This window comes from Panulirus ornatus, chromosome 1 (assembly GCF_036320965.1).
Source record: "Panulirus ornatus isolate Po-2019 chromosome 1, ASM3632096v1, whole genome shotgun sequence".
In the NCBI taxonomy this organism is placed as follows: Eukaryota; Metazoa; Arthropoda; class Malacostraca; order Decapoda; family Palinuridae; genus Panulirus; species Panulirus ornatus.
The window spans coordinates 20640989-20657261 of record NC_092224.1 but is presented as its reverse complement, the minus strand read 5'-3'; the positions used below and the strand labels follow the sequence as shown (position 1 = coordinate 20657261).

General features: G+C 39.7%; 1 protein-coding gene across 1 annotated transcript in view; it reads right to left on the bottom strand.

The window, feature by feature from the left end:
- The window catches only part of LOC139762577 (uncharacterized), a 228574-nt gene that overhangs the window by 69120 nt on the left and 143181 nt on the right, over nucleotides 1-16273 (bottom strand). Inside the window, exons 19-20 of the mRNA XM_071687618.1 lie at nucleotides 10615-10743; nucleotides 4383-4567 (exon numbers count right to left, since the gene is read on the bottom strand). Of these exons, the coding sequence (XP_071543719.1) occupies nucleotides 4383-4567; nucleotides 10615-10743 (314 nt within the window). The remainder of the gene's footprint in view (nucleotides 1-4382; nucleotides 4568-10614; nucleotides 10744-16273) is intronic.

The following is a 16273-nucleotide window of genomic DNA, read 5'->3' as shown; positions in this document are numbered from 1 at the left end:
ATGTATGAACTTAGACATTAAAGTAAGTCTATCTGGCATTTATTGTTCTTGTTAATCTTAAGTGCGTCGAAATACACTACATGTATATAATCATGGGAAAATATAAACTGTGTATTACGAAAAAATGGCCGGTGCATTACTGAAAGAAAATACTGTCGATTAACTGTAGAAAATCAAATGGCGCAGTGATCGTGGGTCGGACTTATTATTTCCTTGGTTGGGTGTGGGAGGCCTAGCGATACTCAACCTCCCAGCCACTGTATGACAATACCAGTCGGGGAACTGACACTCCTTGGCACCGCGCCGCCCCAACCCACACCTCCCCTCACCTGCCCCGCCTTACAGCCAGCCAACATCCTTCATCTGCCTCTCCCTACAGCCAGCCAACATCCTTCACCAGCCCCTCCCTCCAGTAAGCCAACAACCCTCATCTGCCCCTCCCTAAAGCCACCCACCTCCCTTCACCTGCCCCTCCTTGCAGTCACCACTTCTTACTTGCCCCTCCCTACAGCCCTTACCTGGGCCTCCCTACAGCCTCCTCACTAGCCCCCTCCCTTCTGCCACCCGTCACCTGCCCCCTCCCTACAACCACACCTAATCTCCCTCTCCCTAAATCTATTCCTTATTTCCTCTTTACAGCTACCGTTCACCCTACCCTCCCTTCATAAACCTTTATCCCCTCTTGAGAGTAATTTCATCTCTATCCCTCCCTACAAGCTTCCCCTACCCCCCTTTAATGGAGCCACTCCTCGTATCCCCCTTCCTGAAACCAACTCTTTCCCTTCCCTACATCTACCCATTACCTCCCCCTTTCGAAAGCCAATAACCACCTCCCCCAACAAACAACCACCCTAGGTACATACTCCTCCCTACAATACACCCCTTACATTCTCATCCCTACAATTCCAACTCACCCAAAATTACCTATACTCGCCCTGATGAACAAAAAAAAAATCATGCATCAAAGTATGTAAAACTTAACCATTGCAACATAAACAACTATGTGATAATGAAAAGTTCTATCACTCATCTAGAAGTTTACTAGCCAGCAAGATAAAAAGGGTAAACTGAATGCCATGATCAATTTAAACAATGTAGGTGGTGTTAACTTATACATGAGGGTTACAGTCTTTGTGACTGATGAGGGCCATTAGTCTGCGGACCTGGCTGTCTTGCAAGATTCTTCTCAACATAAACATTTCAAGTTACCAAAGGACTTTTTTTTTTTTTTCTAAAGATGTAGATTACATTTTCCAATCTGAAATGTGCAGAAAACTGGAGACTAAAAGAATGAAGTTCTGTTTTCAAAATGTTCTTGTGCACTCTCAGAGTGAAAAAAGGAAGTGTTATCAAAGACACCTTCTGTGTCACTTGGTATGGGTACAATATTTTTCCAAAAGATACACACCTGATCAAATTAGGATATTAACCAATCAGTAACCATCATGTGAAAAATTAACGGATATGAAGCACACCCCTATGGGGCCACAGACTTGTGCTAAATGTGACAACCACTCATATATAATCATGTAGCAGCTATTTGCAGAAAGATGGATGAAGAAACAGGTCCATCCTCGAATGATCCATCAGGGCCAGTAAGTAAATGACAAAAGAAACTTAACTGAGCCGTATTTGTAACTGAAACATTCATTTTGGCTGACACTTTAGCACATAACCTGTCAAAATATGGATATGGTCATACATCTCTGGCTTGTGGCATGCCTTACTTTACGAATACATACTTTCTTTTATACACGTTCGCTATTTCCCACAATATCATGAGAAAAGGGGAGAATGAATCCTTCCCATGTATTCCCTGTAAGTTGTAGAAGGTGACTAAAAGGGGACAGAAGTGGGAGGGTGGAAACACTCACCTCCATGTATTTCAATTTCTGAAAGTTGAAACAGAAGGAGCTAAGCAAGGAGTGTGCATCCTTCTCAAACCCTGTGTGTGAATGTGTGCATGTGTATCCAAGACGAGAAGAGGGGAAAGATATGCAGTATATTTGAGGAGAGAAAACTTGATGTTCTGGCTCTGAGGATTGGTAGAGAAGGGCAAATAAAAAATATTTAAGGGATTTTGAAGATATCTATTAGAACACGGACTGCAACTTGACTAAAATGTTTTATGAGAAAGTTTAATATATTGTCAGGACCTGTTGTAGGAGATGTCTTTAAGGTTTTAATTGCAATATTTGTATGAGTGGGAGTGAAGTGTGGGTAGGCAGTTGTTTCTGGATGGGTCTTATGAAGGTTTTACAATACTTTCCTGTTCACGGGTGAAATTGGTTTGACTGATTTTTTAAGCAGTGCATCATGGGTATGTCTGTGTTCTTTGAGTGTAAGGGATGTCATTGGAATGGGCCAGAAAAGCTTCAACAGTATGACCACCAGAATTGGTTGCTGTGGGTCTTGTGGTTCATTGCATTGTAAAAGGAGTGCCATATTCCAATTCATCTTTCTGTGACTAGAAGAACAATGGTGCTAATCTGAGTTGTATTTATTCTCTTGATTTCTATTGATGGTGAGCAGTTTTGTCTAAGATGGTTACTTTGTTTTATGTGATGTGTAACATGAGGGGACCAGTTTGGGTTATATTTCCTTCTATGTCCTTGTGGTATGTGCTTTTTGCTGACTTGGTTGGAAGAGGTGATGAAGTGTGGGACTGCATGATCTAGGGATAGATTACCACCTAAATCACCGAAAAGAAAGTTTTGGAGGTTTCTTTCAATATACTGTGAAGGTTGGCCACTATGCTTTCCTGTAGTGAATTCAAATCTTTCTGGTGGTTGTGTGGGTTGGGTGAGCCAAGTGGTCAGAGAACAGATCATGAAATGAGCTCCTAGTAGTCCTTGTTTGTGATGATGGTGAGCAGAAAGTGATGTCTGGTGAGGTTGACTGCAGAAGGAAGCGGGCTGGGAGCATGGTTGGCTGGTTTCACAGGGTAAGGATACAAAAAGGCTGCAGTTGCTTTAAGAGTACATCACCTCAGGATGTGTGACTGTTGAGCAAAAGGGGATGAAGGGGACTGAAAGCTCTACAGAGATTTATGATGGGTATGCTGTGTACAGCAAAAGGCAAAAGTCTGTTTACAGTTTTGTCCAGTGATTATCTATATCTGGTGAAAATACCAATAAGCTTGCCTTGACTATATCTTGGCAGCTGGCAACCCTGACTAAAATGAAGCTTCTTAAGAGCTGTTGGTTCAGATCAAGGTTCAAATTTTCTTAGAAGAATTTACCCAATTTGGTCACATGAATGAATAAACCCTGTTTTGATCAAATTTAAAATCTGTATGTAAATGTATGAAAAAATATGAAATTTCAGAAATTTTTTGTCCTTTATCTTAGGAAATTCAGTGATGTGTATGTACAAGCACTGCCCTGAGATACTATTTGTAGAATCCTACTGGTTTTGGTTACACCACAAGTGGAAATCACCTTCAGCAAGGATGTATCATCATCAGCTGCCTAAACTCAGTACAGTCTTACTGAGGAACTTCTCATTCCAAGTGAGTCCATCATTTCCCTGTTTCTTACTGCAGGTAAGTCTCAAAGCTGCAGGAAACCAATAAAGGGAATCCTGGGGTCATATATAACAAGAACAATATATACGATGCCCTAAAATATAATTATGTAATATCTGGCATCATAACACATAGCACAGAACAAACAAGATTTTCAATGAAGAAGCCACTATGGGTTTCAGACAACTTACCAATATTGGAGTGTTCACAAAAAAGAAATGATAACACCAAATAACTGAAGACACCAAATGACTGAAGTTTCCTGGTGGTCTGATTGTGTGCAGACAACTGTTGAAGAAGATTATGACCACTTCTGTATGTATGACAGGCACAGGTAATGAATTAAAATGAAACAAATGGTCATAATTAGGGATGAAGTGGAGTGCTGTGTACATACTAACAGATGTATAACTATACACAGAGGTATGGTAATTAAATTTCTAATGGTCTGCTAATGTGTCTTTCTATACAAAAGCAGAATCTGACATGAATGATGAGCAAACAAATGATCCAACAGCGAATTTCTTTTCACAGTCTTGGAAATTACAAGTCATCATATGTAGTGATGAAATACTTAATATGGTCACCAGTACTGCTACAATGTGTGTCATCAACCAAACTATATTCAAAGGAACAGATACTACAATCATAATCCATGGGAGGTTCCACTCCCACAGATTCATGGTCAGAAGTAATAAGAAAATATAATGGAAACTGAAAACAGTTACTCAACTACCAGATCCCATGTGATCTATGACGCGGAACTCCATAAACTTTTGGTTAAATGGAGGCTCTAAAATACTTCAACTTCTCACTCTGTCACTCTACTGTAAAGACACAAGTTATGAGTACTTACGTATTATCAGGCATGCCAGAGCTGATACATTCTGCCAGTAAATCTTCACTCTCAGAGTCCGAATGAGTACTTGACCGGGTCTGGGAATGCTCACGTGATCTGTCCTGTCTTGGCTCTTCAGAGCTCTCATGCCCACCATCAATTTGGTCTGCATCACGAGCAGATACACCCAAAGACCCACGTTCCTAATAAGAGAGAAGGAAATAGTGTCTTCAGTGTGCTAATGATGAAGTTTAATTATAAGTCTGTTTTACAACTCTCCCTGTAACAAGAGAAATCTCTGTTTAACACAATAAAAAAGAAGTTATTGGTTGTGTATTGTGATGGCTAGTAAGTCACATTCAAAGCTATAGCAAAATCAGCATATTGCTTTCAGTACTAAGGTACTCCACTGAAACGTAGTCACTCATTAACTTAACTTATGCCTCCACTGTAAAATCTACTGAATGGCCATAGATGGCAATCCAAACAAGGAAGAGACAATGGAACAGCTCTGAGGCCTCAGTAATTCTCAAATAATTTTTTTCATACTTTTGGGGTATAATCATATGCACCTTTTATGGGATTTGCCCTATATGATGTATATCCATGGTGCCTGGTGCACCCACTTGCCTCATCCATCCACCCCTCAGGGCTTACCTTACCCTGGCCTCCCATTCTTACAGCCTTGAAAATGAGGAAAATGTTTGATGAGTTTAAAAGTAAAATCTCTCATTCAGATTTACATGAAGAGGAGACTTAAGTGAAAATGTACTATGTTGATGAAAGTGAGGAAGATACATTTGTAAGTACAGGAGGTGGGCCCCATTGAAAACCAGCATGATTAAAGGCATGTTCTAATATGTTTGTTTGATTAGAAGGCAATGATTATATGCCTAATGCAAAGTCCTTAAATAACAATGACTTCAGGATCTTATCTGAAAAAAAAAATCCAATATATCTTATGCACCATTATGAAGGAAAAAATCAATGGGGTCCCATGTGCCATGATAATGGAAGTTGTAACCTTTTAGGTAAAGAGGAATAAATTGGTCTAAGGTCTTTACATAAACAAAAAGATAGTGGACAGCTCTAAACCTACTACATTTAGCAGCTCTATGGCCTTATCCTATAGTCTCAACCATATTTCATGGTTTGTGAATACCTATCACAACTCCTTCATTGATAAAATTTTTGCAACTCTAATTACTGAAATCTCTTCTGGGTGATAAAAAGGTATGAAAAAGAACATGCTGTAAATTTACAAAAGCAGTTCACTTTCTATGTCTGAAAGTCTAAGACTAACAAAAGCCATACTACCAAAAATTATGGAACTTCTGATGAATGTGTACAGTAAAGCCTCTGTTATCTGTAATTCGAGATAACAAAATGTTAAAAAATGTATGTTTTCAATTTCGGTTGGCAACCCTTGATTATATATATATATATTTATATAGTCCTCTGTTCTTAACGCTTCCTCGCTAACGCAGGAAATGGCGAATAGTTTAAAAGAAAAAGAAAAGAATATATATATATATATATATATATATATATATATATATATATATATATATATATATATATATATTTTTTTTTTTTTATTATACTTTGTCGCTGTCTCCCGCGTTTGCGAGGTAGCGCAAGGAAACAGACGAAAGAAATGGCCCAACCCCCCCCCCCCATACACATGTATATACATACGTCCACACACGCAAATATACATACCTACACAGCTTTCCATGGTTTACCCCAGACGCTTCACATGCCTTGCTTCAATCCACTGACAGCACGTCAACCCCGGTATACCACATCGCTCCAATTCACTCTATTCCTTGCCCTCCTTTCACCCTCCTGCATGTTCAGGCCCCGATCACACAAAATCTTTTTCACTCCATCTTTCCACCTCCAATTTGGTCTCCCTCTTCTCCTTGTTCCCTCCACCTCCGACACATATATCCTCTTGGTCAATCTTTCCTCACTCATCCTCTCCATGTGCCCAAACCACTTCAAAACACCCTCTTCTGCTCTCTCAACCACGCTCTTTTTATTTCCACACATCTCTCTTACCCTTACGTTACTCACTCGATCAAACCACCTCACACCACACATTGTCCTCAAACATCTCATTTCCAGCACATCCATCCTCCTGCGCACAACTCTATCCATAGCCCACGCCTCACAACCATACAACATTGTTGGAACCACTATTCCTTCAAACATACCCATTTTTGCTTTCCGAGATAATGTTCTCGACTTCCACACATTCTTCAAGGCCCCCAGGATTTTCGCCCCCTCCCCCACCCTATGATCCACTTCCGCTTCCATGGTTCCATCCGCTGCCAGATCCACTCCCAGATATCTAAAACACTTCACTTCCTCCAGTTTTTCTCCATTCAAACTCACCTCCCAATTGACTTGACCCTCAACCCTACTGTACCTAATAACCTTGCTCTTATTCACATTTACTCTTAACTTTCTTCTTCCACACACTTTTCCAAACTCAGTCACCAGCTTCTGCAGTTTCTCACATGAATCAGCCACCAGCGCTGTATCATCAGCGAACAACAACTGACTCACTTCCCAAGCTCTCTCATCCCCAACAGACTTCATACTTGCCCCTCTTTCCAAAACTCTTGCATTTACCTCCCTAACAACCCCATCCATAAACAAATTAAACAACCATGGAGACATCACACACCCCTGCCGCAAACCTACATTCACTGAGAACCAATCACTTTCCTCTCTTCCTACACGTACACATGCCTTACATCCTCGATAAAAACTTTTCACTGCTTCTAACAACTTTCCTCCCACACCATATATTCTTAATACCTTCCACAGAGCATCTCTATCAACTCTATCATATGCCTTCTCCAGATCCATAAATGCTACATACAAATCCATTTGCTTTTCTAAGTATTTCTCACATACATTCTTCAAAGCAAACACCTGATCCACACATCCTCTACCACTTCTGAAACCACACTGCTCTTCCCCAATCTGATGCTCTGTACATGCCTTCACCCTCTCAATCAATACCCTCCCATATAATTTACCAGGAATACTCAACAAACTTATACCTCTGTAATTTGAGCACTCACTCTTATCCCCTTTGCCTTTGTACAATGGCACTATGCACGCATTCCGCCAATCCTCAGGCACCTCACCATGAGTCATACATACATTAAATAACCTTACCAACCAGTCAACAATACAGTCACTCCCTTTTTTAATAAATTCCACTGCAATACCATCCAAACCTGCTGCCTTGCCGGCTTTCATCTTCCGCAAAGCTTTCACTACCTCTTCTCTGTTTACCAGATCATTTTCCCTAACCCTCTCATATATATATATATATATATATAGGGGAGAAAGAATACTTCCCACGTATTCCCTGCGTGTCGTAGAAGGCGACTAAAAGGGGAGGGAGCGGGGGGCTAGAAATCCTCCCCTCTCACTTTTTTTTTTTTTTTTTTTTTTTTTCCAAAAGAGGGAACAGAGAAGGGGCCCAGGTGAGGATATTCCCTCAAGGGCCCAGTCCTCTGTTCTCAACGCTACCTCGCTAATGCGGGAAATGGCGAATAGTATGAAAGAAAGAAAGATATATATATATATATATATATATATATATATAAACAAGAGCTTTAGTCATTGGTGATCTCACTACCTGGTGTTTTATGGTGCTGCAGATTGTTTATTGCCTCCCATGTGCTTTCTGGCTAAGGGTTTGTCCAAGGCAGTACTTATAAAGGACTTCAATGTTGGCATGATGACTATCTATGACATCATCAGGCAGCAGAAGATTGAGACATTTAGTAGCGAGTCCCCACCTAAGACCCTCAAGGCAATGAAGACCCTCCCATCAGTCTAAACTCCATGAGCAGGACTCTGCTCTCCACTAAGTAGTTTACCTTACAACACCTAAGGGAGTACCCATCTCCAGCCCATTGCTTGTTGAGAAGGCCAAGCAACTCTACTATGATAAGATGATCAACGTTAAGTGTTCTTTTTCTTGTGGACAGCTTAAGGCATTCAAGAAATGTTGCAGCATTCATAAACTTGATGTACCGGTGAGAATAGGTCTGCAGGTTGTGATACAGCTGAGGAGTACAGTACCACTCTGGAGGAGTTAGTTGACAAGCATGACTTCAGTGCTAAGCAGATTTATAATGCAGATGAGGCAGTGCTGCTCTGTTGATGCCTATCCTCTTCCAATCTGGCTTCTTCCAGCAAGGTTGGTGCTTCAGGTTTCAAAATGAATAAAGATAATATCGTCATTGTCTGCACTAATGCCAGTGGTACACACAAGCATAAACTTCTGGATATCAGCAAGTATCAGCACTCTAGGGCACTTAAAGGTGTGGCACACCTCCCTGTGATTTACAAAGGTCGGAGGAGTGGTTGGATGAACAAAGACTCTTTTTACCAGTGTTTCCATCATAACTCTGTAGCTGAAATGAAGTGACACTTCAGGAATATTGGCAAACCTGAGGATAACAAGGCCAGCTTCCTACATGACAACTTTCAAGTTCACCCCATGAAGGATTTTTTATTTCTAACAACATTTCTGCTACTAACCTGCCTACTTGTTACATCTTTAATCCAATCCATGGACCAAGGAATAATTGACAATATGGATTGTCACCATATGAAGAATTCTATGTTTAAAATCCTAAACCTCCAAGGTCCAGTTACTCAGTTTCATTCGAGGTATACAACTAAAAATTCCATCTAAAACATCACCTGTGTTTGGAAGATGGTAAACAGTCACTATGAAACGTGCTAGAATGAAACTGTGGCCATCTGTCATGTCTGTGGATAGATCTTCTGAGGAAGAATTTGAGGGCTTCAATGTTAAGCCTATGAAATCAAGTGAAAGCATTCTAGACACTATAATCCTCTAACATACATTTATGGTTGTGGTAGAAGAGTGACTTTATGTCGATGAGGGAGCTCCAGTAACTTTCAGCCATACAGATTCTGACTTAATAGTCAGCACTGTTGATTCCTAGACTGTGAATAAATCTTCTGAAGTGGAGGAAGATGTCGAAGAGCTGCAAGACGCCATTACAGGTCCGAAGGTTGTGCACTTTAAGGAGAAGTGGTCAAGCTAGAGCCTTCATGAAATCATGCCATTTCACATCATGCACTCAGAATTTCTACAAAAATGCCAAGCATCACTCAAACAGGCAGATATCCGCAAGTTATTCAGTAATGTTCTCGGCAAGAAACCATGGAAAGATGTTGCCCATAAAAAAGCAGCAACACTGGGTATAACACAGGTAGTACCTTCAGCCTCATGTAGCTTTCCACATGAATCTTTCCATGTTGTTGACCCTGATGATCTCAATGTTGTACATCTTGAAGATGACTATTTTCCTGAGAGTGACCTTAATCTTGATGCTCTTCATAATGCTCAGGAGCAGTATGACACACTTGCTACTGAGCCTGAGCCTTTACCTGTTGACTCTTATTTTCAGAGACAATGTATAAATGTCCAGTATAAAAATCTGAGTTAAGAAAATCTTAAAAAAAAAATCATTATGGTTGTTGCACAATAAGTGCAATGATACAGTAGTAAGTACTGTAATACAGTATATTTAGAATTAGGGAGTTTAACCAGCCACAAACATCTGCCTTCACCATGAAATCCAACAGTAATGGATGTGTTTGCTGTAGCAGATGGGTGAATGTTGCTTTATGTTTTGTACAGTATATGGAGTCTGTGAGGATACACCCCATTTCACTTCAAATTCGTTTCCTCACTAATTTTTTACTCTAACCAAACCTACCTAACTTGTTTTATTTTACATCTCATTTTCTCGTTTGCTTAATAGATCAATCAATATTACATCTCATTTTCTTATTTGCTTACATATATCAATATTTACTTTGCAAAATATCTACAAATACGTAAAACATCTTAAAATATTACAATATACAAAAAACTTGAATCACCATCCCAAACTCAAAATATTAATTTACCCCATATTCAAAATGCCGCATTCACTTTCATATTTTATTGGTCTGTTCTGCAACATCCTCCTAAATTAGTTTACATAAAATGCGACAGCATTATCATATAAAGGCAATGATAAACTATCTAAATATCAGAAATGCTGGATCTAATTGCACATGGTAATTACTAAAACAACAAGTCTACCCACATCAACTCCAAGATGAATTTATCCAAAAATATATGCTAACTTCAAGTAATGAGAGATTTTGATGGTGTAAAGGATATTTCCCTTACCTGCCCATGGAGTCTTGGAATGCTGGTAGTAGTTAAAGGCCGTCCTCTCTGTGATCCATGAGATGTTGCACGAGAAGCTTCACTTCCCGTAGCCTCACTACTATCTTTCCCATCACCTCTTAACCGGTCCTTTAGAAAAGCAAGATGAAACGCCTGCTTATTAAGTTAAAACACAGGGGCAATAAAATTAATTGTTCTTTGGCCTAAAGTGGTGGTTTCAGATGAAATAATAACCATGTCATGAAAAATTTATATAAAAGGGAATATAGTTTCTAGCCAAAACATGAGCAATGAGAATTGCACACTTTGCTACTCCAACAAAGTAGCTGCCTCAGCTTTTACTTATTGTTACTATAATCATCAATCTTTGGAAATGACAGGTCAAAGGACAGTTTACAAGTAAACTTTAAATGATATCCATTTTGTGAATTTTTTTTTTTTTTTTGCTTTTGTCGCTGCCTCCCGCGTTTGCGAGGTAGCGCAAGGAAACAGACGAAAGAAATGGCCCAACCCACCCCCATACACATGTATATACATACGTCCACACACGCAAATATACATACCTACACAGCTTTCCATGGTTTACCCCAGATGCTTCACATGCCCTGATTCAATCCACAGACAGCACGTCAACCCCGGTATACCACATCGATCCAATTCACTCTATTCCTTGCCCTCCTTTCACCCTCCTGCATGTTCAGGCCCCGATCACACAAAATCTTTTTCACTCCATCTTTCCACCTCCAATTTGGTCTCCCACTTCTCCTCGTTCCCTCCACCTCCGACACATACATCCTCTTGGTCAATCTTTCCTCACTCATTCTCTCCATGTGCCCAAACCATTTCAAAACACCCTCTTCTGCTCTCTCAACCACGCTCTTTTTATTTCCACACATCTCTCTTACCCTTACGTTACTTACTCGATCAAACCACCTCACACCACACATTGTCCTCAAACATCTCATTTCCAGCACATCCATCCTCCTGCACACAACTCTATCCATAGCCCACACCTCGCAACCATACAACATTGTTGGAACCACTATTCCTTCAAACATACCCATTTTTGCTTTCCGAGATAATGTTCTTGACTTCCACACATTCTTCAAGGCTCCCAGGATTTTCGCCCCCTCCCCCACCCTATGATCCACTTCCGCTTCCATGGTTCCATCTGCTGCCAGATCCACTCCCAGATATCTAAAACACTTTACTTCCTCCAGTTTTTCTCCACTCAAACTTACCTCCCAATTGACTTGACCCTCAACCCTACTGTACCTAATTACCTTGCTCTTATTCACATTTACTCTTAACTTTCTTCTTTCACACGCTTTACCAAACTCAGTCACCAGCTTCTGCAGTTTCTCACATGAATCAGCCACCAGCGCTGTATCATCAGCGAACAACAACTGACTCACTTCCCAAGCTCTCTCATCCCCAACAGACTTCATACTTGCCCCTCTTTCCAAAACTCTTGCATTCACCTCCCTAACAACCCCATCCATAAACAAATTAAACAACCATGGAGACATCACACACCCCTGCCGCAAACCTACATTCACTGAGAACCAATCACTTTCCTCTCTTCCTACACGTACATATGCCTTACATCCTCGATAAAAACTTTTCACTGCTTCTAACAACTTGCCTCCCACACCATATATTCTTAATACCTTCCACAGAGCATCTCTATCAACTCTATCATATGCCTTCTCCAGATCCATAAATGCTACATATAAATCCATTTGCTTTTCTAGGTATTTCTCACATACATTCTTCAAAGCAAACACCTGATCCACACATCCTCTACCACTTCTGAAACCACACTGCTCTTCCCCAATCTGATGCTCTGTACATGCCTTCACCCTCTCAATCAATACCCTCCCATATAATTTACCAGGAATACTCAACAAACTTATACCTCTGTAATTTGAGCACTCACTCTTATCCCCTTTGCCTTTGTACAATGGCACTATGCACACATTCCGCCAATCCTCAGGCACCTCACCATGTGTCATACATACATTAAATAACCGTACCAACCAGTCAATAATACAGTCACTCCCTTTTTTAATAAATTCCACTGCAATACCATCCAAACCTGCTGCCTTGCTGGCTTTCATCTTCCGCAAAGCTTTTACTACCTCTTCTCTGTTTACCAAATCATTTTCCCTAACCCTCTCACTTTGCACACCACCTCGACCAAAACACCCTATATCTGCCACTCTATCATCAAACACATTCAACAAACCTTCAAAATACTCACTCCATCTCCTTCTCACATCACCACTACTTGTTATCACCTCCCCATTTGCGCCCTTCACTGAAGTTCCCATTTGCTCCCTTGTCTTACGCACTTTATTTACCTCCTTCCAGAACATCTTTTTATTCTCCCTAAAATTTAATGATACTCTCTCACCCCAACTCTCATTTGCCCTCTTGCACCTTTCTCTTGACCTCCTGTCTCTTTCTTTTATACATCTTCCACTCAATTGCATTTTTTCCCTGCAAAAATCGTCCAAATGCCTCTCTCTTCTCTTTCACTAATAATCTTACTTCTTCATCCCACCACTCACTACCCTTTCTAATCAACCCACCTTCCACTCTTCTCATGCCACGAGCATCTTTTGCACAATCCATCACTGATTCCCTAAATACATCCCATTCCTCCCCCACTCCCCTTACTTCCATTGTTCTCACCTTTTTCCATTCTGTACTCAGTCTCTCCTGGTACTTCCTCACACAAGTCTCCTTCCCAAGCTCACTTACTCTCACCACCCTCTTCACCCCAACATTCACTCTTCTTTTCTGAAAACCCATACAAATCTTCACCTTAGCCTCCACAAGATAATGATCAGACATCCCTCCAGTTGCACCTCTCAACACATTAACATCCAAAAGTCTCTCTTTCGCGCGCCTGTCAATTAACACGTAATCCAATAATGCTCTCTGGCCATCTCTCCTACTTACATTCGTACACTTATGTATATCTCGCTTTTTAAACCAGGTATTCCCAATCACCAGTCCTTTTTCAGCACATAAATCTACAAGCTCTTCACCATTTCCATTTACAACACTGAACACCCCATGTATACCAATTATTTCCTCAACTGCCACATTACTCACCTTTGCATTCAAATCACCCATCACTATACCCGGTCTCGTGCATCAAAACCACTAACACACTCATTCAGCTGCTCCCAAAACACTTGCCTCTCATGATCTTTCTTCTCATGCCCAGGTGCATATGCACCAATAATCACCCATCTCTCTCCATCAACTTTCAGTTTTACCCATATTAATCGAGATTAATTGTGGATTAATATTCCAAGTAATTTAAATCAGATAAAAGTTGATGTGCTGTCAGTGGATTGAATCAGGGCATGTGAAGCGTCTGGGGTAAACCATGGAAAGCTGTGTAGGTATGTATATTTGCGTGTGTGGACGTATGTATATACATGTGTATGGGGGTGGGTTGGGCCATTTCTTTCGTCTGTTTCCTTGCGCTACCTCGCAAACGTGGGAGACAGCAAAAAAAAAAAAAAAAAGTTGATGTAAAAATAGATGTAAATTTGTATGGTCAGTTCACTGCTTAATTCCATGGCCACCTTTTGCCAAAGTCAAACTTTTCCAATGTTTGGCTACTTCATCAAATATTATCAACCTCTCTAATTCCTTACAAAGAAACATATGCTTTCAATATTTTCCTATCTTCCTACTTTTGGTTTTCCCTGAAAAGTTTACTCCCATTACTGAAGTAGACCATTCAATTCACTTTCATACAATACAATCTGATAACTTTATCAAAGTGACACTGACAAAAATGCTTCTAATGCTGATGTTGGATTTTGTCAAAGGTAACAATAATAAAATTCTCATACCAAATATGATACGTATGAAACAGAAATCTCCAAATTCTTTATGTGATTGGAACAGCAAGTAAACCTCACTTGTGCAACTGAGTTAAGACAAGATTTTACTAGCTAGTAAGGATTTTTGAAGTCAAATGAATGCAGAGTACTAGCACCAGCCATGTTGTGCCACCATTAGTTGTTTTCTTTTATCACAGTTACTACTTTAACCTGTTTGGTAAATGTTTTACATTATGTCACCTGAAATATTTTTCCTCTCACTATGTTCTTACAAATCAGACAGAATATTATTCATTGATCTCCTGCATGTCATAAATACTGAACAAGAAGGGCTGGAGTGGGGGCTGGAAATCCTCCTTTCCTGTACTGACACTTTATATAAGCAGGAACAAGAGGACAAGCAAAGTGAGGATATCTCTGTAATGGTTCAGTTACTAATGCTACCTTACAAATGCAGGAAAGGTAAGTACACATTAAAATTTCTTTTTTACATATCAATATAAAGGTATATGCATTTAGGTAAGATGACAAACGAAAGCAACTGGGAATTCTTTAAATCATGACATCATTTAGGCATTCTGCTTCATACAAGAAACTGTAAATATGAAATCGAGCTAAATGTACCTGGCGCTCATTAGTCTTCTACAATGATAATACAAATAAAATCTAATTTTTCTTTACCTCAAGGTTAACTTAGCAGTAATATGCATTACAAGACTTAGCGATCAAATAGATGTTGAATGCTAGGTCAAGCAAAAATTTAACCAGTCACTCCTTTGCAGAAGCCAACCTGTGAGACTGTATTGAGAGACAGCCAGCACTTAAAAAGGAATATCTTGAATACTGAAGCTTTTGCAGTGCATCAAAAGAGAGATGTGAATTAAGTTACAATGTCTTTGACACAGTAAACACAGACATGAAAGAGTGTTTCTTAACTCTAAATAATTGTAAGTTACTGGAGGGTACCATTAATTATTGATGTCTGCTGCATGAGATACACAGAGATAACTCCTCATAATAAAAAATGCTTTATGTCTATTCATCAAGATTTTGCACAATTTTTCTTGTGTTAAGTCTGCTATACTGTAGTTAATGTTATATGCTTATGATGGAGGTGTAAAAGAACGTTATTGTAATGTTCCAGAAAAACAAACAGGTTAGGAGGTACAGATGGAATAATGAGTGAGATGGTCATAAACAGAAAAGTTGCCATTAAGTGCATCTGGAAAGTGTATGGCAAAATGGAAAAATGATGCCCTAGTGATTGGATAAAGGCAGGTACTGTTCAATCATTTAAGGATGAAGAAAGTAAAAATTACTAAAAAGTACAGAGAAAAACAATTTCTTTGCAATGGGGGTAATATATTTAAAGTGGTGGTTTTCTACTATGTTAAAAAGATGAATAAATCCTTGTAAGTGAAAATCTTCAGGGATTTAGAAAGTAACTGGATGTGTACCTCTTATTTCTGCACTTAGGCAAACAACAAAGAAAGTTCTGGGGGAAAATTTTATGCAATATTTCCAAATCTAAGAAGGCTAAAGTAACTAAGGTAACCTTAGTAAGAAAGCACTCTGAGAAGGAATGCCTTTTTATGACTTGCTGGGCAGATCTCAGAATGCTACTTCGAGATGACACTAGATGTAATACTTGCATAAAAGAAGTAACTTGAAACTGAGGGAGTGCATCAAGGCTGCATAATATCAACATGGTTGTTTAATATCTTTAAGGATGGAGCAAGCATTACTAGACTCACCCACCTGTGGCTGCACAGTGAGTGAAAAGTAACCTT